Raw genomic sequence first — 27,086 nt, 5'->3', positions numbered from 1 at the left:
AATAGGCAAATCTTTCACCTAGCACAGCTATACAGCATAGGCGTAGCGAGTCCCTACTGAGATAACCAGCCATGCATCTTCCAAGAACGGCTGCCTGACAAATTTTATGAGAATCATGAAATATTACCTTGTCAGTAGATATAGCTCTTTAGAGGCCTGTTAATCCTTCACCTCCACAACAAAAGCATTTTCATTGTGCACAGAGGGGATAAGTTGTGAGAAGTTTGCTATAATAGCAGAGTAAAATATAAATATATCACAACTCTAGAGGGAGCTCTACAGCCGCCAAAAATACCTAAACCTGCATAGTGTACCTTTAATTTAAATCGATTTTTTTCTCCCTGCCTTTTTTTAAAAAAAAAAATTATATTTTTGGGGCTTTTTGCCTTTATTTGGACAGGACAGTGGAGAGTGACAGGAAGCAAGTGGGAGAGAGAGAGACGGGGTGGGATCGGGACATGACCGCAGGTCGGATTCGAACCTGGGTCCCCGTGGGCACTTGGACCTGTATATTGTAAGGGCACTGTAGCCTGCTACGCCACAGCGCCCCCTCTCTACCTGAACGCAAGGACGCAACATGACTTGAAGCGGTTCCCTAGTAACTAGGGCTGTGTGCTGTGTGCTAGGGCTGCGTGCATCCTATACATCATATCAGCCTTTAGCACAAACAGGCTAATCAGTAAGTGGCAATGGTACTCTGACTACAATACGTTGACAAAATGTGTAAATTAATAAAATATTTCTAAATATGTCATAATGGGGCACATCAAAATAGATATAGCCTAATAACATATTTCTCACTCACCAATATACCTGATTAGTAGGACTACCTCATTCATAGAATGAGATCTGATTTTAAATGATAGGGAGAATCAGGATGACATGCACATGTCTGGGAGGGCATATTAATCTATGGTTTACTAGAGACACAATATTAAAAACAGGTCATCACTGCCTGACACAGTACTAGTTTAATGTTTGGTGACTAATGCAACAGAAATAAACTTTAACACGATTTATGTTTCATAGGTAAGACCTATTCAGAGCCTACACTGCCTAAGCAAAAGACCTGGACTACGTATTGATTTGATAAATTCCAGTGTATTTAAAAATACACTGGATTTTATCAAGCCAATACAATATGTCGTCCAGCCCTAACTTCAGCCAGTACAGAGCTAGTGAGCGGAGCGGAGCGCGAGCAAGCGAGGAGCGGAGCGGGGGGAATTTAGTTGGAGCGGTAATTTAGAGGTCGGAGGGGCCACTCTGTTCTGCTCCAATTTCGCTCCGATACCGCTCACACCATGAGTCTGAAGCATGTCCAAATCCACCTAGAATTCATGTCTTCCTAATAAAACCGAGACAGTTAAATTTCAAAGATTGGCGATTGTAAGTGTGTTGATGGGGATGGAGTTCGCTAAATATTTTAGAAAGGAAACTGATAAGTCATACAAGTGTACTATTCCTACAAAACAACTAGATACTAACAATGTAGCGCAAGAACAACCATGTGGTGACACTGTTTCAGTGAGTAAAGATTCATTTTGGAATCTAAGAAGACACATCTCGCGGAAACATGAGTGTGTGCTATGGAGAGCAAAGAAAAACGTGAGAAATTTCAATATGCTTCTTATCAAGTAGAAGGCTAAAACTTGGATGCTAAGACTGTATTCTTTAGGCAATTAATCCCACTGATCCCTTTAGTTTTAGGCTTATGTGTATTGATGTTGCCAAGCTTGTTCGTTGTTGCACTATCGGTGTTGCATCTTTTAAAATAAATGTTCTATGAGTGACATATATTGCCGTTGCTCTTAGTTCTTTGGGATTTAATTTTCTGATTAAAGCTGCAGTTAGCAAGATTTTTTTTTTTGATCATATTCACTGAAACCAACACTATGTTCCAACCGAACAACATAAATCAGCCGGTTTTAGAAAAAAACCCTGCACTTATACCTCCACCTAGAGCCTGTTATTTGTTTTGCAAAAACCCACAGCTCCCGGTTCTTCTGGTCCAATCAGAGCAGGGCTGTGTGAAATCTGACTGTCAATCACAGTCTGGTGCAGTCTGGTGCGCACAAACTCGATGAGAGGGTGCTCGGTGGTAGAGGGGGAGGAGCGTGAGAGTTGTAAACATCCAAAATTTTGGCTAAGTCCCCTCAATCTGTCAGACTTGCCAACTGTACTTGCTTTAAGGTGACAATTCGGCTTGTAGATTATTACTCCCTCTTTTTAATTGGAGCGCGCGTGGAGTGATTTCACCGGAGCAGGAGGAGTTTTAAGTGGAGCGGGGTGCGAAATTGAGCGTAGCGGAGCGGCCTGAAGCAAATTTGAGCGGAAGAGCAGCTGAGTGAACAGCCATCTGAGCGAGAAGCGGGATATTCACACCGCTCAGCTCCGCTCACTAGCTCTGAGCCAGTATACATGTTGTTGCGAGATGAGGTTTTCAGTATCTTACCCATGTTTTCTTGCGTTTGTTGGGTTTGGGGTAGTTGGGCCCCAGGCAAGAGGGGTGGTAGCTGTTCTGACACCGTTCACACTCCAGCAGAGGCTGTGGAATATTTACACTAATCAATAAAGTCTAAATAAAGTTTAATTTCATAGAACTTTGAGGGCACACCCCAAATTCAGCTTGTACAAAGGTAAGGAATGACATAACAAAGGGGTAATTATGTGTCAATTCATCAAGTGCTTCTTACATTACGGACAGAAAGGCAGAAAAAAATCCATAAACTGATGACACAGAATGAGGAAATATCGGACATATTGCTACTCATGTTACCTATCCAAGTGAAATTAAATAGTTAGTCAGTCAGGAGCAGTGAGAACAAAATTGCATACATATTATGCTAGTACCTTTGAAGGTTTGCTTTTATGTCCACAAACATGGCAGAACCTACACCGTCGACAACACCAATTTTCTTTATTTTCCTCAGAGGGGCGTTCCGTGGGATCAAGGCAGAAGTGATGAAACGGTTCACAGCACACTTGGCAGTACAGCATCTGTATAGCAGCCAGAGAGTCAAAGTGGTCAAAGTGTTAATTGACGTGAATGAACAACAAAATACTTTCACACCGGTGATTTCAGAATAGCAAGAGGGGCTTCGATTTTGATCAGTTGATCAGTTTAAACTGGCTGCAGCCTAAGTTAGAGGAGTGTTGACGCCACAGTTCAACGTGTGTGTTTTTGCATCTTGCTGGACGTGACATTGAGGGTGTGGCTACATCGTCGATTCTACCTTAGAGTTCGAAGTTCAAGATTGAGATGTAATTTCGATCGATTTCGACTTCAAACTTTGAAATCATGACACTCCTATTTATTACAGTAATTTAACTATGTTTAAACATGTTTAACTATGTTAACTATGTATCGGATCGGTACCGGGTATCGACCGTTACACAAAGCCCAGGCATCGGTATCGAGACTGAAAAAGTCTGATCGGTGCATCCCTACTACATACTTAATAAAGATTGGTAATAAAGATTGACTTGAGTAATTTCAAATATTTGCTTGGAAATACATAATATATATATAGGAGAGAAAAAAAAATAAAAAATGGACAATGACTGGAGTTGCCTACAGCTAATGTACACAGAACCTCCCAAACACTACCATAGCATAAAACGTATGTACTTTAACATACCGTAAAACTCCAAATAATAGCCCGGGCTTTTATTTTCCCAAATTGCCAAACTGCACCGGCTAGTATTAGAGACAAGCGTCTATATGAGACAGGCCTTTAATTCCCTTTACACAAAACTTTTCCTCTACAAAGATGGAAAATATTATCGAATTAATTATTTCAAAAACACTTAATGTCTACCCATATGACTAGGTTATCCGATGACAATTATGGATCATCATTCTCAGTGTTGAGATGTTGTTCATTGAGTGAGATAAGATCCAAATAGCGGGAATAGCCAGAACAGATGAAACACATTTTAATCAAACATAATTTCCAAAGAGATCGTATCACACAAAGCTCATATTTTGTCACTAGCAACCTAGCCTATATCTGTCCTCTGTCAAATACAGTTGCATTATCAGCACTGACCAAAACCGTTCAGGAATTATTTATGCAAAAGTGGAACGTGCGTAATGTTTCATTGTCCCTCCTTTTCGGCATGAATGAAACAACATGAGAAAGCATGAACCATATAACCATATTTTATTTGGCAAATTTGACAACAGTCAGCTTACATTTCAAATCATAGCCTACTTCATTCTCTTTATCGCCATGGCGGTACGCATTTAGAATAAAGAATAACGTTTGCGAACCTTTTTCTTTTGTTGCCAGCATAAAAACAAGCTTACCATCGGCCTGTCCGCAAATTTGAAACTAAAGGGATGAATTGAACGGTGACAAAGTCGGGCATATAGGCATAGTTCATATTGAAAAAAGTTAAACAATTTGGAACTCTAGCTTTTCCCCACCGCAGTCTTTTAATGCCATCTAATTATAACGTGTGCACTGCGCAGTCTGCACCATACTGGCTTAAGCCCAATTCACACTAAAGATATGGGACGAGATGAGCTGCAACATTCTATAAACCAGCAACTTGATGCAACATTCTAAAACCTTGCAACTGTGACTAGACATGGTGAATGCTTTGCGACGGCGTGTAACATCTATTCACACCGCTGCAACTCCTTTCTGCAACGGTTTCGTCTCATCGCGAATCTTTGGTGTGAATTGGGCTTTAAACAGACAGGGTTTAGAAGAAGATTAAATACAACCCAAAACTAAAAAACAGAGCAGGCCTTTAACCCAAACCTGTAGCCATACCAGGCATTTAAAAGAGACAGGCGTCTATTTGGGACTCAGCTATTATTTGAAGTGTTATGGTATGCCAGATCTAAACTAACAAGAATGCCAATAAGCAGTTATTAGGCTATAAAATAAGTGCACACTCACCTCATGATGGCCTTTACTGGCACACAAAAGACACACATAGTCTGGCATCAGAGGTACAGATGTCAAAATGCTCAGGCCTCCCATCTGCCACACATTCTCAAAGGTACAGTCCTCCTGAGAAAAGTGAGAAACAGAAACAGAAAAATAAATAGCACATTAAGGACAATAACTAAATGAGAAAGATCCTATAATGCAAGCATATACAGGGCTCTACAGTGTGCCCATTTCACTCGCACATGCGAGTAAAAATGATGACGTGCGAGTGCAAAAAAATATCTAGGCGCACTGGTGCGAATGACTTCTAACCATGTCAATGTTTGTCTACAAAATACACCGCAACATCGAGAAACAGTACTGGTGCAAACCATAGAATCACGTCGCGAATGCAGCAGAAAACTACACCTCCCATCAACGTTAGCAGTTTCGCGTTGGGACTCGATAGTAGTAGTCGCTTCTATGAAATCCATGAGCGCGCAGAAAAAGCGGAATGTTAGACTAGCCAGCCAAGATGAAAAGATTGAAGAAATTAGTTCTTCTATCCACCGAATTCATCGGATATAGGAGGAACAGGATGAGATTCTGAGAATGCAGTGAGAGAAGGAAAGGTAACCTAACATGCCTTTTAGCCCAGTTGACGTATTGGCTGCAATATGCAAAATATAGCTGTAGCGAACAGGCACAAAAGTAGCTTCCCGTAATACTCCCATTTTATTCAAAGGTAGAATGCTACTCCAGGCTTCCACGCATGCTTGTTTGTTTACACCGAATACAAGCTTAAGTGCAAAACGAAAGTAGGCCTAACGTTTGGCTACTGCCAACGGCATCAATGCAGATATTTCAAATAAAAAAATAAGTATAAAAGTATATATAAAAAAAAAAAAATATATCCTTGATTAGACTATGTTGGGTTTTGTGGAAGAGAAAATTTACTGTTTTAGTAGTAGTATTAGGCAGTATGCAGTCAGATAGTTCACCATGGGCATATTTGGATTAGCTACAGGTGGATTCACAAATAAATAAATTAGCCTACATTTGGCAGGATACTTGATATACAGGCTAAATGCAAATATGGCAATGTATTATATTATTTTACATTAACAAAATGTAGGAAAATAGAACAGACTGAAAATAAAATAGGCACTGATCTTTAAAATCCTGTTTCCTGTAGCCTAAATGTTGTCAGTCATTCTTAATATTCGCAATTGGTGCACTGGCATGTTTAACTGTTAGCTGCAGTGTAATGTTAGATTATGTGTAAGTTAAGTACAGAACTGACTGTGCTCCCAAATTTTGGTCTGTGCTCCTAAATTTTTTAACTTGGGCGCACAAGTGCTCCTGGAAAAAAATGTTAGTGTAGAGCCCTGATATAACCACAAGCATTAGGAAAGTATCGAAAATTAACATACTGCTTATATCTTGGGTACCCTAGATTCTGCCTTTTTGGTGATTGCTAAGCTCTGAATTTTTTTGAAAACAAAAGTAACTTAAAACAATGTTTCCAAAGTCCCATGTAGTTTTATCTGGCTAAAATTTACCAACAACATGTCAGTCGTATGTATGCCATATTTGAAGAAAACCTGCCCTCTAGTGATTTTCCAAAGAAAAAAAAAAAATGTAGCAGAGTAACATATAAATACATCGCTACTCTAGAGGGATATTTACAGTTTGTGTATGTAAATGAGTGTGTGCATGTGTGTGTTTGCTTTTGTACATATGTGTGCTTTTGTGTGTGTGTGTGTGTGTGCGCACGCGCATGTGTACATGTGGTTATGTGCGTGCCTGCCTGCATGTGTGCGTGTGTCTGCATGTGTGCATGTTTGTGTGTGATTGTGTGTGTGTGTGTGTGTGTGTGTGTGTGTTTATGTGTGTGTGAGGACCAAACACTTATTTTCCGTTAAAGTCTAGTGGGGCTGCTACATGCCCACCTAGTTTCATGTTCCTCTGTGTTTCGGTGACTTGGTAATCGTTGACGCAATTGATGACAGAAAAAAAGGTATGTTGTTGCATTTTCATTTTTTACTGGGGGCTTCATTTTCACAAATGAGCGGTTATGGGCTCGGTTGATGCGGGCCCTTGAGACCCACATACCATAAAAATGTTGTCATCTTGAGTGCAGTGGTTCGGGTAGTTATATAGCAAAAACTGCATTTTTCGTTACATAACTACCCGAACCACTGCACACAAGATGACAATTTTTGAGTGGGGCTTCATGCCCACCAAGTTTCATGTTCCCCGGGAATCATTGACCAAAAATGTATGGAATAATAAAATATAAAAATTAAACAACTTTGACAATCACTTACCGCGACGCTAGCAGCTTTCTTTGCATCCAGCTCACATCAGAGCTGGATGCAAAGAAAAGGCTTTTGCCATATTGTCATAGCAGTAAAGGCAGTATTCCTATGTGTCCAAATTAGGGCTGTAACGATATGCATATTGAAACCGAAATTGTGACACACATATCCACAAACCTGTGTCGTGGTGTGAGAAGGCAGAATTGTGTGTCACACCCCTACTAGTGTTTCCCGCAGCGCTTTGCAGCTTACGCGGCCACATAAGCAAAACATCTCCCGCCGGTACATTGTCCAGAAATAAATAAATAAATAATAATTTCATAGCTCTCCTAGCTTTCATTGTAGACTATGCGAGTATGCATGCAGCTTTACCAAACAGTATAGAAGTAAACCCCCTCTCCTTGCCCCGCTCTCTCTCTCTCGCACGCTCAATGAAATTAATCAAAATAAAACAATCACAATTGTGAAAGCATGGACGCATAGAAAAGGACTAGCTAAATTACTATCTAATCCGGTTAGCATCATTAGCATTCTGCACACATTTGTTTAAAACGCTTGCATTTAAGTTGACTGATCATCTCAATACAAATGTTTTCCAAGACTCAAAAGGGCCTGTCCCAAGGAGAAAAAGTATTATCTTGAAACTTAAATACACATGGGGAAACTGAACAGTAGGGCTTTGACTCCGAACTTCGTTATTCGAATATAATTCGATTATTTAAAAAATTAAAGATATTCGAACGAATTTTAGGGATCTCTTAATATTCGAACTTGTAGACTATGGAAATTATTTTTTGTAAATGTATTTGCTTGTAAACGTTGTTTTAAATTCAGATTTCGAGGTTTTATTTCACGCCTGGTGAAGTAAAATCACGAGCTCATTAGCAAGGCTGTTATTGGTCATCTGGGCTCCTGTAGGTGACGTTAGCATCCTGATTCACGCTTAGTGAGCTCCCACATAGACAGACACTTTTATTTTAAACATAACCTTCCTCTGATTTGAATCACCTTAGTTATCAATCAAAGGGTAAAGAAACAGCAACACAATCATGAAAAACACTCAAATAAATACATGTGCACATAAGTCTGAATGAAAAGCAGCACTGGTTGAAGCCTGGAAATATTGTAAACAAAGTAGCCTAGCTTAATTTGCTAGTTTATCATAGTCTACTGGTTAGACTGTTCAGTTTCCCCACGTGTGTTTAAGTTTCAAATGAATACTTTTTCTCCTTGGGACAAGCCTGTTTGACTCTTGGAAAATACTTTTCCATTTGCATCGGGATTGATATTATTAGAATTTAGCAGTCAATTTGAATGCAACAGTTTTGAACAAATTTGTGCAGCGTGCTAATGATGCTAACCGGATTTATTAGCAATTTAGCCAGTCTTGAGGAGGGATGCGCCTGTTGAGAGGGAGAGTGCATGGGGCAAGAGTCTGTGTTGTGGTAGGCCTACTTCTATCACCTACTCTGGTAGAGTTGCACATAGCCTGCTACTACAATGCAAGATATATTTAGCCTATTTATTTATGGACAACTAAGCGGGAGGTGTGTGTTGCTTTTACTAATCAAATGTTCTATTGAACATATGTTTTATTGATATCGATTACATGTCTATTGCGATACATATCGCTATTGTTTCATCGCCCAGGCCTATGCTCAATAATAACAATTTTAACACACGCATAAATACTCAGCCTTTCGTGCACATAGTCTATTGACATATAGAACAAATAGAACTTAAGTTTGATGCCAATATCGGTCTTACTGAAGACATTTAATGGTCAAAATATTATTAATACATATTCGAATATATTCGAATTTTAATATTAATAAACAAACAAATTTCGAATATGATTTTTGGGCAAAAGTCAAAGCCCTACTGAACAGTCCAACCAGTAGACTATGATGAGCTAGCCAACTATGCAATTACAATATTTCCAGGCTACATTGTACAGTGGGCAGTGCTTCGACTTGGCCAGCTTCACTCGCGGTCCGCGCGTGGGATCACGCGGTATCACGCAACTTTAATTTGTATTTTTCCAGTGAGACGCTGAAACAACCCAAACAACCGGTAGATGGCTCAAGTGAGCAGGGTGTCTCGTAAAAAGAAATGGAGCCTGGAAAACCCTACACAGACTTCACTACAGACTTTAGCAGACTGGTTTAGAAATAATGTAATAGCCAGAAATATGCCTGCCCTGCCCTAATAAAGAAATATTTGGTTAACTGCGAGTGAATCCCGTTTGCAGCCGTAGAGACGCAGGACAAATCAAACATTCTGGTTTTCTCCGAGTGCAACGATGATAGACAGACATCATTTGGACAAAATATAGAGTATTAACCTCCGTTGCTCAGCCAAATGCCTTCCTGCTACGTCCTGTTATCACGGAGTTACAGGCGATAAACGATTTTTGATGGTCACAAGTAGGGACTGTTCATTATTTATTTAAGGGGCTACCGGAGGAGTTTTGGGAGCATTAGTCCAAAAAGACGTGACCCTCCCTCGCCAGCAATACATTTTTCTATGACCCTCCAAAGTGATTAGGAAAAAATCACTGTCAACTTTTTCCGGGTTTATCGCCTACTGTATTTTAACGTTTTCACATATTTGGCCATAAGCCGTTTATCATCACGAAACCAAACTACAAAGGCGAACACTAACAGGGGGAATTAATTGGGCATGAATCATGCTGAACGCTATTTCGCTACCTTAGAATAATAAGGTTCTATCTGCGTTTTGAGTAGGTACAACCGGGACGATTGAAACGGGGACGAATGAAACATTCCGGTTTTCTCTGAGTGCAACGATGATAGACAGTCATCATTTGGACAAAACATGGAACATATTAACCTCCGTTGCTCAGCCAAATGCCTTCCTGTTACGTCCTGGTATCACGGAGTTACAAGTGATAAACGATTTTTGATGGTCACAAGTTTACTTCATTAGCGGTTTATTTTTTTGGATTATTAAAGAGTGTTTTTCATTTAAAGGTTTGACTTTGTGCTTATTCAGTAGAGCATTTAGTGCTCTCCCCAATCCCAGACGTTCACATTGCATGTTTGTTTGTAATGGATGCAACCGCGAGATAGGCTATGCGTTTGACAATGAGTTGTTAACAGAACCAAGACATATAGCCCAGCAGCAATCTAGGGACTGATCGTTATTTATTGAAGGGGCCAATTTTGAGTGCTTCAGTTGGAAGTTGCATGACCCTCTCTTGCCTGCTAGAAATTGTTCAATGACCCTCCGACAGAATTGTTAAAAAAGACATATGACCCTCCCCTGCCAATTGTCTTCCGCCCGCGCCACAGCCACACACTTTGTGATAACGTTCTTAAATCAATCTTTCCCGTGAGCTTGCATGCTACCAGTCCTTCCTTTTCAAATGTGTTGCGCCTGTTTGCACAATTTCACAAATAATCATATGTGATTAATAGTATGACAAATAATCCCTGTGCACGGGGACCGAAACAATGCATGCCAACTTTTTCCGTGTTTATCACGTATTTTAACTTTCCCCGCTGTCTTGCCGTTTTAATGTTTTCCCGTAGAATATCCCATATTTTAATACTCTCATAACATTAGCCCTGCCATCGGGCCTGTCTCTGTGTTGCCCTGTTGCTACCCCTTGCCCTTCCAACGAAACAGATGTCTTCAAATCATCGTTTTCCTTGCTTGAAGGCGAACTTAGAGTGATGTTAACCTATTTAAGTTTAACGGCGCGATTGTCGTGAGAGCACGATTCATTGGCGCTTGCATGTTCGGCCTTATGTCTACGTGCGCACCTGAGGCTACTCAGCTGCAAGAGAAATAATTTCCCCTCTTTGTATGTTCACTGCAAGTTGCCCTACCATAACTTACCAACTCTGCACTGTAGACTGGCTATTTATATTTTTCTGTGAAATAAGCAAATGTATTTGTTCAACTTTATGAAGCAGAATTACGCATAGGGTACTTGGAACATAATACATTTGACAAAGGACAGATGAATGTTGCTAGTGACAAAATATTAACTTTCAGTGTTTTACGATGTCTTTGTCATGGGGAAGTGTTTTTCCCCATGCATTTATTCTAGGTTACTGTCAGTGACTGCCGTGAGAGAAGCGGGGTCTGTGTTGTGTTGCGTTAATTTATTTTCATTGGGCATACCGCGCCGTGCCGTCCACAGCTCTTCAGTTCTGACAAAGCCAAAATTACTCCTTTTGAAACAATGAGTGCAGGAAGCGCGTTTGTATGGTTATATTGCTTGACGGGGGGGTGTCCCAAGCAGCTTTCAGCCATAAGGCTACTTTGAGAACATTTCAATTCACCCGACACTAATATTCAAAATGTTGAAAACTATTTCGGCATAGCCTATAAAGCAGTTTAATTAAATGGAATGTTAGTTGTAAACAAACGAGCTACTTGGTGAGGCTTGGCCTAACAGATGCGCTCGTGCCTTAGATGGCAGGAAAAATCTTCACGATAGGCCTATTAACTAACCACCCGATTCACGTTGGCTGGGGGGAAGGGGGGGCCATCAGACAATTGTGCCCAGTTAATCCGGCCCTTCCCCCAAAAAATCCCACCTTCCCACCTCTGACAGCTTAAAAGAAGTCAAGAGGACTCCTTACTCACAGACCTATTCACAAACCTGCGGTTTTGAAATCCTATGCAGCTACAGGAGCTTCCAATCGCGAGGAAGCAATTTTGCATTGTAGGCATAACTAACATACAATAACGCCGCCAACAACAACCAAAACTAGGCTAATCATTGTCAACATGTAAATTAAATGTAACATTATTGTGAATCAAATTAAAATGTTCTCTTTTGCAAACGTAGGCATAGTAACAGAATAATTTAATAATGTTACAAAGATACTACATCAATCCGTATGTTTCATTGGGCTACTAGGCTATTTGTTTTGCCTTGATTCATTTAGGCTAGACCTTTTTATTCAGGGGCCGTATTCACAAAGAATTTTAAGGCTAAAAGTAGCTCCTAACTGGCGAATTTAGGAGCAACTCCTAAAAATAATGGGCGTGTCACTCCTAACTTTAGGACTCCTAATTTTTTCACAAAAAGTAATTCACGAAGCATTTTAGACCTAAAAGTAGCACCTAAGTCTGGGACAGCTTAAGTCGAGAGGACTCCTAACTCACTAAGACCTATTCATAAACAGCTTTTTTGTGGCATTTTACGTTGCGATGTTTTGAAATAGCCTATGCGCAACAGGAGCTTCCAATCGCAAGGGAACAATTTTGCATTCATAAAAGGGATGCAATAACGCCACCAACAACAACCAAAACTACTCATTGCTAAGATGTAAATGAAATGTAACATTTCATTGTGAATCAAATTAAAATGTTCTCCTCTTTGCAAACGTAGCCTAGGGATATGGTGACAGATTCATTTAATAATGTTGCAAAGGTAGGCTACTGCATCAATCCATAGGCCTATGTTTCATTAGGCTACTAAGCTATTTGTTTTGCCTTACTCTTTATTCATTTAGGCTAGGCCTTTTTATTCAGTTATTAATCATCTTCCGTCCTTCACTACTTGTGTAGCGCACGCATTCTCCGACCTGTCACCTGTCAGTCATCATCGGAAGAGAGGTGTTTGGAATTCCCGCGTTACAATTGTCAGCCAATCAAGGTGGTCACTTCAGTCAAGCTCGTGCATGAGTAATGACGTCATCCATAGCACGAAGACTCACTCCTAGTTTAGGAGTTGTCTGAAAGGCTTTGTGAATAACTTTTAAGAGAAAACTCCAATCTAAAATCTTTAAGTGCGATTTAGGAGTAGCCTACTCCTAGTAGTAAGATAAAAGCCTTTGTGAATAGCCTACGGCCCCAGTTATTAATCATCTTCCGTCCTTGTGTAGCGTACGCATTCTGAGACCTGTCACCTGTCACTCATCATCGTAAGGGAGGTGTTTGGAATCATGCCCGCGTTACAATCATCAGCCAATCAAGGTGGTCACGCTTGCCCATTTACCCAAATTAATGGTCGAATATTACTGATGATCATTGTTATTTAAGAACATGCAGTGTGCGTAGGGTACCAAAAACATCTTGCTCGTAAAAAAACATAACGCACATTCTGGCGGGTCTGTTATTTACTGTAGGCTGCGCAAACCACATGCCTTTATTTTGGGCAAGCCTGCATTCATTCATTCATTCAACCTTATTTATTCTCGGAGGGTCATTGAGGGAAGCCCTCATTTTCAATGAAGCCGAAATTACAGAAGCGAAGCAAAGCGCTCCACAAACAAGACAACATTCGAGGCCTTCTGTTGAAGAATTTTATATAAAGCCTGCGCTGACAGTAATCCTCCTGCCCCTGATAGGCCTACCACAGCTGTGGATAGTGTGGAATGTTCAAGTAATAACACAATCCAATGTGTGTCTCAATTGTCCCCCGCTGACCACCTCACACATTTCTCTAGATTTTGCAACGAACTTACATGACACAATGCCATAAAATATGCCAGTTTTAGGACACAGAATAATGTTTGTAATGATACCAGGTAGGCCAGGTATTGTCGAAGGTGCATAGTGAAGTGAAATTCTTACTTTGGAAAACAAACATTTGCCGATATCATTGCCGATCATCAGAATATTGCAACAGATTCTGTGTTCTGGACTGTAGGTAACTTGTTAAGCCAGTGGTTCTCAAACTTTTATTTCATTCCCCACTTTGATCAAGGGGCATGACTGATGATAGTGGACATAACGTGTTATCCCGAGGCTTTTGCAAGTCAGCATCTTCGACGGTAGTCTATTCAAAATATAAGTTTTCGATGTCCCAAACGGAGAGCCATACTTTATTGTTTTTAACGATCTCTATGCTACTCACAAAAATGTAGGCATGGGGACATGATGAAGTAGGTTATCCAACTGTTGTGTGTTAAATTATTGTGATTACGAGCCAGTGGTTTTCAAACATTATGCGTGACTCGGACATCTAACTAAATGCAACAGGCTCATATCGTCCTCGCATTCGCAAAATGAGGACCAGTGTTTTGTCAAATTGCAAATAGCTATTCGTTTTAACTATTTTTTTTATGATAGTAGCCTATACAAAAAGCACTTCATACTATCTTAATCTTGGAATATGGGGAGGGAAGTGGCGCGTCTGCAGTCAGCCAAATATGAATGTAATTCTGCGGCATAAAGCAGATGTAATTGTTTATTGTACAGAAAAATAAAAATGACATGTCAAGCAGTCAATTGACTACATTGCAGTCAAGAAGTAGGGCAAATTAATTTACGAAACCAAAACGTGGGTCATAGTTGTCTAGCCTCTATTGCGTAGCCTGTTAAAAATGTCGCCAGATAGTATTAAATCGGCAACAACATTGTTTTCTGCAGAAGCCTACCCAAGGCTACAGATTAATTCTGAACAGTTATTTCTCTACTGGCTCAATTATCACACCACTGTTTTGATTTGCGTAGTTGCGTTAACCCAAACACTGACAATAATGTAGACAGCAAATTTCGATTTCGATTTTCGTGTAGTCAAGCCTTAAGCCATACCCAAGTAGCCTAAATCGAGGTAATGTTTAATTATGCATGATTTATTTTGTTATTGAATTCGTAGGCTGGGATTACTCTCGGCAACAATTATGTAAGGGACAGCAGGCAGAGCGATGTACAGTGGCAGAGCGACGCACAGTGGCTGAAAGTGGTACTAAAGCTTCACGCAGCTTCACGCCGCGTAATGCGCGAATGAAGTGGTCATTTGAAAGCGATGCCCACTGTAAGTGTGCCGTCATGAATATCAGAAATTCAGTATTATATTTTCAGGATTTAATATCAGGGTTTCTGCAGGGTTTAGTCAGTCAAATTTAAGACTTTTTAAGACCTTTTTATGACCATTATGATATAAATTTATGACCTACACGAATTCTGAAAAATAACTTCAGTCGTTAAAATTCCTTTCAAAAATCTTCCTTTTTTTTATTGACTTTCATTGACAGCAACGAATTGTATTCTTTAAAGGTTCCATTTTCTGAAGAGTAACAAACTGAAGGCTCCCTTTTCAACATCACAGGAACACTTAACAACTGTAAACAATTCTATGGCATTCTATGGTATAACAAGTCAGTCTGTCTGTCGGTCAGTCAGTCAGCCAGTCTACATGTATCTCAGTTCGTCCCCCTTAACGGTGATCTCCTCCTCAACCTTTTTCAGCTCAGCCAAGGCTTGTATGCCTAAACTGGAGAGCTCAATGGTCTTCTTGCACAGGGTGCAATATGCTTGATATTTGTTGTTCGCGACGGGCTTAAGCCAGCTCTTAAACGCGCCATCATCTAGCCATAGCATGTTAAACGTACACTTTCCCATTGTGGAAAATTTCACTAATCAATTAATCAGACCCAAATATATCAGCTACAGCAGTGGTTCTCAAACTTTTTCTTTCATTCCCCACTTTGATCAAGGGGGCATTTTCGAGCCCCACCTGTCCCTCATCGCTCTAAGAAAGTGGTAGGTCAAGCTTAAAATTGTCAAATTTACTGAAATAATGACAAGTTCTAAATATATCCTCTTCAGCAGAGTTAAAATCAGCTGGTGCTGCAGATAGAATAATAAATAAATAAATACATAATGTGACATTGTAAATTAAACACACATATTTCCAGCAACATATTAGGACGCATCGGCCAATATTTTACAGCATTGTACAATTCAATGAAATACCTGCATTAAATGGATTCATAATCCAGTCATACTGAGCACTGCTGGTTGGGAAATATTTTTGATATAAACTTTGCAGGGATGTGATGTAGACCTACTGTTTAATACCATGGGATCCCAAGAGTGGCTCCCGAATCAGACGTTTCAGCGTTTTCACTCAGATTCTCAAAGGCATAATACTGTCGCGATCGAGGCGCCTGTCCCATACAAGTTTTTTGGTGAATGCAGTAATCTTATCTGCTAGGTGAGGTGGGTGCTTGTCTTTGCCTTGTAACTGTAGATTTAACTCATTCAGCTTTCCAGATATATAGCTAAGATTGGACAGCTTTGTCAAGAAATGTTCATTAGTGAACGTGCTTGCAGATTCAAACATGCGCTCTTCTTCCAAGAAGAGGCGACTCGGAGCTCAAACACGCGCGACAGCACTTTACCTCTGGAAAGCCAAAGTGCGGAGAATAGACGCGCTTTTAAGGGCCGGGTCTTGATGAAATTCACCACTCTCACAACCTCAACCTCGTTCAAAATCTCATTCAGGTCAGGACTAATAACTAATCTGCCTTGACACGAGCGCTTCCCTGTGAATAACACAGTGCGTCCATTGCGCATTGGGTGCTACCTGGGCCTAGGCTACAGATAGAAAATAAATAAAAAAACCTCCTGTTTTTCACGTCAGTTCGCGCCCCACCTGGCATGTCTCCGCGACCCAGTAGTGGGTCGGGACCCACAGTTTGAGAAACGCTGACTACAGAAAGAGATGCGGTAAGGAGACAATACCTGGCTACATCAGAACACCGGCAGTGAAGCTTTGAAGTTCGCACAGGTTTCTGTGAAAGTCCTTCCCGACAAGTCTGTTTCCTGCACTGCTGCATGGACTTTGTAGTTCTGGAACGCGATGTTACCACCCAGATTCCTCAGACAGAACTACAATAGGCGAAACGAATGAATCCCGCCACCAGCGTATTTTCTCGGGGGAAAACGCAACAGTAGAACAATGAATGAACTAACATATCAATTTAAGACGTGACTAAATGTAATTTATGACCTTGTACGGGAAATCCGAATGTTTTTATGACTTTTTATGGCCTAAAATTCTCATTATTAAATTTAAGACGTTTTATGACTTTTTATGACTCCGTGGAAACCCTGTAATATATACACCCCCCCCCCCCCCCCCCCCACACACACACACACACACACAAAAAAAAAAACATTTGAGGTATGTATCAAACGTTACGTGGGTCAAAAATTGTGATACAAACCGATTATTGTGTATCGTTACAGCGTTAGTAACGCATTAATTGCAAGGACGCAAAATGTTTTTTTTTTCATTTTACACCGTCACTTCTTCTGTTATCAACGATCCCCTTTGGCTGCTACTGTTTTATCCTTTGACGCACCGTTTCTTGTCCTCAAAAGTACTAGACACTTCCTAGCCTTTTGCCTTGTCCTCCTCCATTAGTCATGAAGATAATAAACACCAACGCAGTTCTGTATTCCCGGTTGGCTGAATAGCGCTTTAAAGCGTTGAGGACACTGGCGCAGATATGAATGCGGCGCACTCCGTTTTCGACATTCAATTACATTAGATTCCATTGTTCTTACTTCAACTCAGTCATAAAACCATTATTCTTCCAGTGTTTGCCAGTTGAAAACTTTGGTGTGAAGTGACACTGCACTCACGTTGTCGTCGGCTCAGTCGACATGGAATTAAAATATCACCGAAGCACTTAAGCTACTTAACTACTTAAGCTATAATCTACGAGCTTAACATTGTTTACAATGTTACACATGACCTGAACATAGTTCAGTGTAAGAAGAAAATGAGGATAAGGACGAGGATATTTCAGTTTTTTTCATGCACTTCATTGAAATGTGCTAGACCTAGGCTACATATCGCACATGCACTTGTGCATATTTCTCAATATGAAACGCAAAGAAAATGAATATAGGAAATGCTAAATGTTAGTAATGGACTTAAAAAGGTTAATGTTTGTGCATGAAAAAAAGGATAACCAACAACTGAATGGACTGCAGCATTTACCTTGAAGTCAACTCTGATCTTATGTGTGGGTTCAGATGAGGGCTCCCTCTCGAACTGAGCAAAGCCATTTGCAAGAGCTGCCAGTACACTGGGGGGTGTCTGTTCCAGGGGGCTCTGCAGAAGTGGGAATGTGGACAAGCATGAAATCAATAGTACATATTTCAGTCATAAAGCTAGTCCAAAATGACAAAATGCAACCAACTGCATACATCGTTTAACAAGGCCTGCCAAGAGTAGTGATGCACCGATATATCGGCAGGCTATCGGTATCAGCCAATATGGCCCTTTTTGCTGCCATCAGCCATCTGCGAAACGGCCGATATTCTATAGTGGCTGATATTCTTAAATATGCTGGCCACAACTAAATCGCTAATAAGCGTCGCCAACCTATTCTAAGAGTGCAGATCTGAAAACTTTTCATAGGGAGTGCAAGATCAAAGTTCTTTTCTTCTCTCTCCAGGGCCTAAATTTCACTGCGGGATTGCGGGTATTGCGCATTATTTGTTCAAGTCCCGCAACTCTAGCCATCATAATACGAGAAATTCCTGCATACACTTTATAGCCTGTCTGATGACGTTAATGATCATGAAGTGGCGTGAATGCGGGGCTATTGACCAGATGGATCAACTACCGAGTTGAATTGAACATAGCACACACAGGGAGAACCACTTTGCGCTTATGCAAATAGGCTACGCAACCATGACAAACTTTTACAACTGGAGAGAGCTCCTTGCTAACATTGCAAGACACTTATCTCTTCTATGATCCCAGAAAGATTTTCTCTGACTTGTTAGTTTTTTGAACAATTATTTCTATCTAATGACATAGAAAACATAATAAATTGCATCCACATATCCTTATGCACTATGCACAACTTTTATTCACTAGCCTAAAACCGTGAGACTGAAGGCTAATTACTCAGGTATTTCTCAAAGGGACAGGCACTCAATTACACCTACACATCACCAATGTGCACTCAATTAGACCTACACACCACATTAAAGATATTCCTAAGTGTAATAGTTTAAAAATCAATATGAAGTATTCAAATTACTAAATATGTTTAGCTACATGTAATTATGCAGATTATAAAATACCATACATTATTAACTAAATACACTTCATATGAATTTCAAAATATATGAAATAGAAACATGACACAAGCAATCATTTTCTGTGTGTGTTTGTGTGTGGAGAGAGTCAAGCAGAATCCAGGATGGCCACTGGTGTGAATGATCCCACTACAGTATATTCAATATTACTAATGATGCCGCCCCCCCCCCTCCCAAATTGTGTAAATCCCCCCCTACATGAAGAACCTAAGGGGGGAATTTCCCCCATTTTGAAAAATGAATTAAGCCCTGCTCTCTCTTCTAATTTTCTTGATGGAAAAATTTGAAATGTACTTTGAATACTTTTTTGCCAGCAAAGGTGTATCAAATTTTTTTTAAATACCGGTATCGGCCCAGAATTTCAATATCGGTGCATCACTAGCCAACAACAGGGTTTCTGCAGGTTCTGCAGGTTGATTCAAGATAAATTGAAGACCTTTTAAGATCTATTCAAAATAATCAATCAATTCCAGAAGTCCAAGATTCTTTTAAACCAGAAGTATCAGTTATTTTAGCGCACAAGTATGCTTTTCAAGTTAATAGTCAATAACCTTAATGGCTTTATTGCATTGCATGTAAATGCAATGGACTATTATCACTGTTCTTCTTATTATCGTCTTTTATTAATCTTCTTCCGACCAAGTTTGACGTTTAATGACACTAAAACCACTGAACCGTTTGACGTCATTCAAACACTCCTACAAAGGTCTTGTAACGGACAATTGTACAGTGTATTTTTTACATTTGTGAACTTTATACTTTTTGAGATATTTACGATAAAAGGGCAACAAATTCCCATTGAGTTAACATTGACCGCTTTGGCGGCAACTTTTAGCATTATGACGTGACCTGCAGCTGAACGCAATCAACCTCTACCACTGGAGCCAGAGAGGGTTAAAGCGGAGCGAGAGGCGCAAACGTTCGACAATTTCCGCGTTCGATTATTGCAAGGGGAGGGGGGAAAATCCCCCTTTATGCAGACCAGAGTAAACCCTCGCTGCACTAATGTCAATGGAGACTTGTGGAATTTTACCAATAAATTGGTCATTATATCTTTCTGGATTTGTTGAGGGTTTTTTGGAACATTTTGTCATAATCTGTAAGTGTTTGGGATCATGTCAAGCCTAAAAGTGTAATTTTTTAGTGTTCGGATTTGTAATAAAATAACTTAATATCAGACCATGCTGCTGCCAGTTACTGTCCAGTTGTTAGCATGCTAGCTAGCCTCTTAGCTAAGGTAACATTTTAAACGGAGAAGTGTAATTTCTTTGAAATGACAACTAGCTGAATAACATTACTGACATTAGTTAAAGTGGATAGTTTATACTCAAGCGAATTTGGAACAGTATATTAAGTTTAAGCGAAGTCCTTCAACTACTAGTCACTTGTTAGCACATATCTGTATTGCCATAGCTACTCCCATCCACTTGTATGGCGTTTTAAGCTAGCGTTAGCTAGCTAGCTAGCTCGGTACACATGACTAATTAAATTATTTATATCATGTCCTAAAGAATGATTCATTGGTCTCATACATGATTATAGACAATGATATTGCGAACACAATTATGTTTATCTGTTCTTATTGCTTATTAAGAGAGAAAGTGTATTTAGTGACGTAAGGTGACACTCCCACTTATGCACACCGGAACTGTCCCATTTTGCTCCCATAGTAACGAATTGCGTTGCTCTATCTTGCTAGTAATCAAGGATCTTTGCTGGAGCTGTGAGTCTTCTGAACGTTCCTCTTATCGCCTGCCGTGATCCCACTTTAGGCTACTTGCTCATAACTGACTGTCCTTCTCTAATTACAGACACGGTAAGTGGTCCGATTTTTGGCATTTGACTCATTTATGTCGTCAAACATTATGTTGTATGAAATGATAGGTGACAAATAGCCAAACTAACGTTATAACGTTAGGGGAATAGTTAACGTTAGCACCCACCTTATCAGTGTTAATAGGCCTAGCAGCTACTGTATGTCGTCAACTTTAAAGTGACCGGTTAGCCGTAGGTTTCGATAACGTTAGCTAACGACAATCAAACCTAACATTGCTCCCAGCTAATCACCGACGTTAACGTTACATTTGCTCACTAACCAACGTTAACGTTAACCAGATACAGTAGTCTAGCCTAATCATATTGTACAGATACTATCTGGCTCTTGATTAAATACACCTGTGGAAAGGGACCTGATAAAAGCCATACTGTTTGGAAACGGACCATATGACCAAAGTATTGTTAAAACACACGTACAGAAGTTGAGGTATAACGTTTGTGTCGTCAACATAGGCTACAGAGTATGTTTACTTGGCCTAGGCTAACGTTACTAATTTCTGCATTATTCTATTCTAAAATTTAAAGTGTAGCCTGGCACACGAATCAAGCTTCCAAGTTGTAGTACATCCTAGAGTAGGTCGGTAACACTTCACTTGACGGGTGAGTTCATAACACATTCATAGCAGCTGTCATAAACTGCACATAAAGCATTCATGACTTTCATGAGACATGACTCAACATTCATACCAAACCTTTCATGAATGTGGAAGACAGAATGACAACTTGTCAAAATAAAAGTCCAAGTGGGAGGTAAACTAGCCTACATTCAGCTGACCCGTATTTGTGTAACCTGGAAAGGTTGGACATTCCCAGGAGCAAAAGATGAGAAATCATCTGCAAAGGTTACATCATAAAACAGCCCATTGACTCAGATGTGATGTGATCAGGTAAGAGGTTTGGAACAAAAATGGCAATGCTGCTTTGCGATTGTTGGACTTTTATTTTGACAAGTTGTCGTCGTTCCGTCTTCCACATTCATGAAAGGTTTGGTATGAATGTTGAGTCATGTCTCATGAAACAGTCATGAATGCTTTATGTGCAGTTTATGACAGCTGCTATGAATGTGTTATGAACTCACCCGTCAAGTAAAGTATTACCAGTAGGTCTACATCGTAATCTGTAGAAAAAATGTGGATGACAGACCTAGCAAGCTGTATAAACTATTGTAGTTGGTTATCAAGATACATAATATCAGAATGGTCCATCCTTAAGACTCAGTTGATGATTATCAACAGCAACAACACACCCTTTGCCTACAAAGTGTTCTAAGCTGCTTACTTGAAACTGTTTGGCTATCAACTATCCCTAAACTGAAATGAAAAAACACAAAATGTTGCTTTGTTTGCAATACTATAGGCTAGTATATTTAACTACCATTACAAATTTATGGTGCAACAATCTCACTTAAATATCTAAGTTGTATTGAACAATTGTAAACATTCCTTGTTTTTGGTATAACTAACTTGTTTGCTTTTGTCTTTTAGGTTCCAGACCAGGCCAGACCAGTGTGGTGGTGACCGTGTATTACATTTCGTGTGTGCCTGTCTGTGTGCACATCCTGCCAACCATACATCGCTGACATTAACACTTACATTCATTCCTAAAAACATGTGACCATATCTCAACATATCTGCACATACCTTTGAACTATAGACGTAGATCTGAGATCTACACTGAGACATTCTGAGTATTATATTGTTGCAGGACTATGCCGACAACTATATGAAGCATGCATACATTTGAATCATGTGCTGTGACATCTGTGAAACTTAGCTATGCTGTTAGACCTCTATTTTTAGACCTGAGCTGTGCTGTGTGAAAATTAAGATTCTAACCTAAGTTCTGTCTAAAACTGATCATCTGAAGGGCTGAATCTTGTTCTTCAGTCTATATCACCATCAAAAGTGACCTATTTATTACAATTAACTGAGACCTCTAGCTCTTGCTGCCATTTCAGAATTACCACTGATAAATAGATCCGTCTTAGGATAATATGATTGGCATTATCAAGTTCTGTATATATATATATATATATATATATATATATATATATATATATATATATATATATATATATATATATATACACACACACACATACATACATACATACACACACACACAACTGTGATTTTTTTTACTTCAAGCTTACATTGGTTGTTAAGTGTTCATTAGAGTATTCTGAGTATCATTCTGCTGTATTAAAAAAAAGAATGTTGATCAATATTGAATTAACAATTTATTTTTACTGACTGTCATATACTCTAAGCTAACATCTAATCTAATCTAGTAAGTGGTTTTCAAGAATACTGGACACGTCTATGTAATCTGAATAATCATACTGTAAGTAATTTAATGTTATACACAGCAGCTTTTTTACATTTACATGCAATGGTAATTCCCTGGAATTGCATTTTCTAGTTGGAAATGTGTTTGCTTGTTCTGAGCAGAATCTTAGTTAAAATATTGAACAATAGCATGCTAATTCCTTGTTGATTCTACATTAATTCAATGATTTTAAAGGCTTCATTTGAAGAAAGAAATTAATTGCAATTAATCACAGCAAAGTTGTGATTAATTAATTTGATTTTTAACCATTTATATATATAGTATAAGTATACTCTTTTGATCCCGTGAGGGAAATTTGGTCTCTGCATTTATCCCAATCCGTGAATTAGTGAAACACACAGCACACAGTGTACACACAGTGAGGTGAAGCACATCCATTTGACAGCCCTAAAGTAAACATAATTTAAAGTGAGCCTAATAACTTCTCTCCAATCATTGTCAACGCACGATACTGTATTTTTTAAAGTATAAGTATATAAGTATACTCTTTTGATCCCGTGAGGGAAATTTGGTCTCTGCATTTATCCCAATCCATGAATTAGTGAAACACACTCAGCACACAGTGAACAGTGAGGTGAAGCACACACTAATCCCGGCGCAGTGAGCTGCCTACAACAACAGCGGCGATCGGGGAGCAGTGAGGGGTTAGGTGCCTTGCTCAAGGGCCCTTCAGCCGCTCCTACTGGTTGGGGTTCGAACCAGCAACTCTCCGGTTACAAGCCCGAAGCCCTAACCAGTAGGCCCCCCCCCCCATCACCTTTTTTCATCACCTTTTCTATTTTACGCCGTCCAGATGATCCTCTATGATAGATTGGCTTGCGATGTCGTGCAGCTTCGTCGTCCAAATAATCTCCCAAGAATTCATCTAGAAAAATAAGAGACAACAAATTACATTTAGTTGCACTGACAAACACATCTTGTGGCTAAACCTGTTGTCTGCAGTATGGTGTCTCTAACCAATTTTGTAATTTGCAAGAACCTGTGTCTGAAAAACACTGGTTGGTGCAGCTACTCAATATTGTCCTTACTGATCTTGGGATCAATACTCATTGCTGAAATGACTGCATAAAAGGAGCTATGTGAAATTCTGTAGGATTTGGTTTGTGTTGAATGCACTCCTCCATTATTTGTATTTTATTTAATACAGTGGCATGCAGCCCTGTTCTTGCTGGTTTGCACTTTGCATGCTAAATAAACATCACATCAAAATGGTTGTTAATTCACATTCTGCTATACGACCAATAAGTAATTTCATAGTGGCAGCATTAACTATTACATACAGTTAAAGGCTAAATCATAGAATGACTAAATTGTTTGTTGTGTTTGCCATTTGTCTATGATGAATTTAGATTTGCTGATGTCAGAGGGTACATCAGCGTGAACACCTCTGAGAAATGACGTTCTGGAGCCCATATTGCTAGGTGGAGAAAAACCAGAACAGAATGTCCTCTCATCACACAAGACAGCATAGCCTACAATGAGTACTCACACAGCCTACCTGGAACATTCACAAAATCCTTTGGTCAAACAAATGCAGCACAAAGACAAAACAATCTCATGAATTCAACAAGGCTCTTGGGTTATAAGGCAGACTAGCCTACAGGGAGATTGTGAATTACATTTGCAGCAGGTCTTTCAGGCTATAGAGCAGGATAACCTACTGGGATACTATGGCAAATATAGTTGCAAGCGGCGACAAAAAGCCTATGCATGTTTGGTCCAGTGACCCGTTACATTTACATTTAAATAATGCACTCACATGTGATGTGTTTGTCAAATGCACTCTGTTGTGTGTGCTAAATTTCATGATTATTAGACATAGGACGCAATACTTCCTATGTTCCTGATGGTGAAGTTTGAACATCATGCGCAACTACCTCACCTCATTTTTGCATGTTACATTAATAAAATGTTGACAAGATTTTAACTTGGTCACAATGCTTACATCATGCAGGTAAAATTCTGTATGCATTTGATACATTTTGTTTCTGTGTATAATTACTGTAGATGTATGCTTTAGCCTCAGTCTCCTCTAAAATGTCACACAAGTTTGTCAATCAAATATGCAATACTGATACTGTACTTACATTTGGCCTATTTAGCGCTCTTAATATAGTGGATGGAATCCACTATCTTGAAATCTCCTGGCTTCTTCTTATTATAACCTTTTCTTTTTACCTTTTCAGTAATTAATGCGGCTCTAACCGCTTAACATACCGACATGTTGAAATAACCGTTGTGTAGGTCTAGAGTTGGACAAGAGAGTTATCATTTCAGATTTTTTTTATACTTTTTGAGAAATAATTTTTCTCTGTATGACATCACAAAGGAGGCTCATTTAGAAGGGTCGTAAAGTAATCAGGTGCGGGTCTACCTGCATACAATCAGGCGCTCCCTAAACTAGTCCTACACATCCTGTAATTAATCGCTTTTGAACCACACTGCTCAATTGACCTGTCGCTAAGCTCCGCCCTCCATTGTTACCGTGTGAAAACTCGGACAAACAAACCAGACTTGATTAGAAATACATTGTGGACAATGGCAGCTGACAGTATATGAAAGCAGGCTTTGAGGACGTTTTGGTCGATAAAGGATTTACTTTCCTCCAGAAGCTATCAAAAGGGACTTAATTATGCTATGGAGGGGTGTATTCAAAACTTTAGAATACATACAAGGTGACAAGCAGTTGTGGCAAGTAGCCGTGCAAATCATCATGCAAAAACCACTGACGTTAATGCTAGCTAGCTAGCGGAAGATTGATACTAAGATAGGTTAGGTTACGTTAATATTTGATGTAGTAAGAATATAGTAGTTGGTTAATGAGCATTTTCATCTTGGGATTTAACAGGGAACCTGTGCCCACATTGTTGGCTTAGTAGCCTACATTACGTCGAGCTGTTGCAAATGCGAGAGACGTCCTGTAGGCTACTGTTGATGGACGTTTAACATTTAACTCTAGTTAGTTTGATAATATTGATATTACGTTGAGTAAGTTCATAACTTCATTAAGCGATAACCGAGGATTCAGTAGGTAAGTTATATTACGTTAGCTAGAACTCGGGAATGTTTTTATGGTTGTGTGCAGTGGCGGCGGTAGTGCTAAGCCTTCACACTCAAATTGTCAGTTGCCTTTCACACAGTAGCTGGCCTGACGAGGGTAATAGCCTTCTATGGCAAACAGTCACTGGCTGAAACTTAGCCTTCGTCTTGAACTACGTTTGTATGAGTGGTAGGTTGACGCATAAAATGACTTGATTGTAGGCTTAGCTCTTAGTTTGTTGTTCAGTTGAACAAATTTATCTAACAACAGTCTCTTCCCCCGCCCTCTTCTATTTCTGTTAGGTGCCACTTCACTCTGCTACTGGAGGATCAGGCTGACTGCAACTGCTATGGATGCTAAAGTGAATGGATGGCAGAAAAGCACAGCACACATGAATTTCTAGATGGAGTGAATAAATGCACTTGCTAACTGATAACAAGTTGTCAATGGTTATTTATGCAAGCTTGTATAGCCTAAACCAGACATACCTAGGCCTAGCCAAATTTATCCTGGTTGTAGATAAAGCAGGATATGAATTTCCCAATATTTTGCCAGATTGGGCTAATAGTGGTTTACTGAGGTTTAATATCAATTGAAATACCATTGAAATCACGGAGATCTTTAGTATGGTTGTACTTTCAACATTGTTTCAATGTTATTTTAGTGGAAATACCATTGAAATCCCGTTGATCTGTAGTTAGAATTTCAACGTTGCTTCAGTATTAATGAAGGGTGCAAAAGTGATGTAGAATCAATGTTGCAGTGCGACGTTGATTCAATGATTTTAACGTTGACAAAGTAGCCTAATGTTGAATTAACATA

The 27,086-nt window shown here is 39.6% G+C and overlaps 1 protein-coding gene across 1 annotated transcript in view; it reads right to left on the bottom strand.

Moving 5' to 3' along the window:
* The window catches only part of kmt2bb (lysine (K)-specific methyltransferase 2Bb), a 111,700-nt gene that overhangs the window by 55,290 nt on the left and 29,324 nt on the right, over positions 1-27,086 (bottom strand). The window contains exons 10-14 of the mRNA XM_042107347.1: positions 23,995-24,089; positions 17,928-18,041; positions 4,911-5,024; positions 2,851-2,997; positions 2,453-2,545 (exon numbers count right to left, since the gene is read on the bottom strand). Coding sequence (XP_041963281.1) covers positions 2,453-2,545; positions 2,851-2,997; positions 4,911-5,024; positions 17,928-18,041; positions 23,995-24,089 — 563 coding nt within the window. The remainder of the gene's footprint in view (positions 1-2,452; positions 2,546-2,850; positions 2,998-4,910; positions 5,025-17,927; positions 18,042-23,994; positions 24,090-27,086) is intronic.

Source organism: Alosa sapidissima, chromosome 10 (assembly GCF_018492685.1).
Source record: "Alosa sapidissima isolate fAloSap1 chromosome 10, fAloSap1.pri, whole genome shotgun sequence".
Lineage (NCBI taxonomy): Eukaryota > Metazoa > Chordata > Actinopteri > Clupeiformes > Clupeidae > Alosa > Alosa sapidissima.
This window is presented reverse-complemented; position numbering and strand designations above follow the sequence as displayed.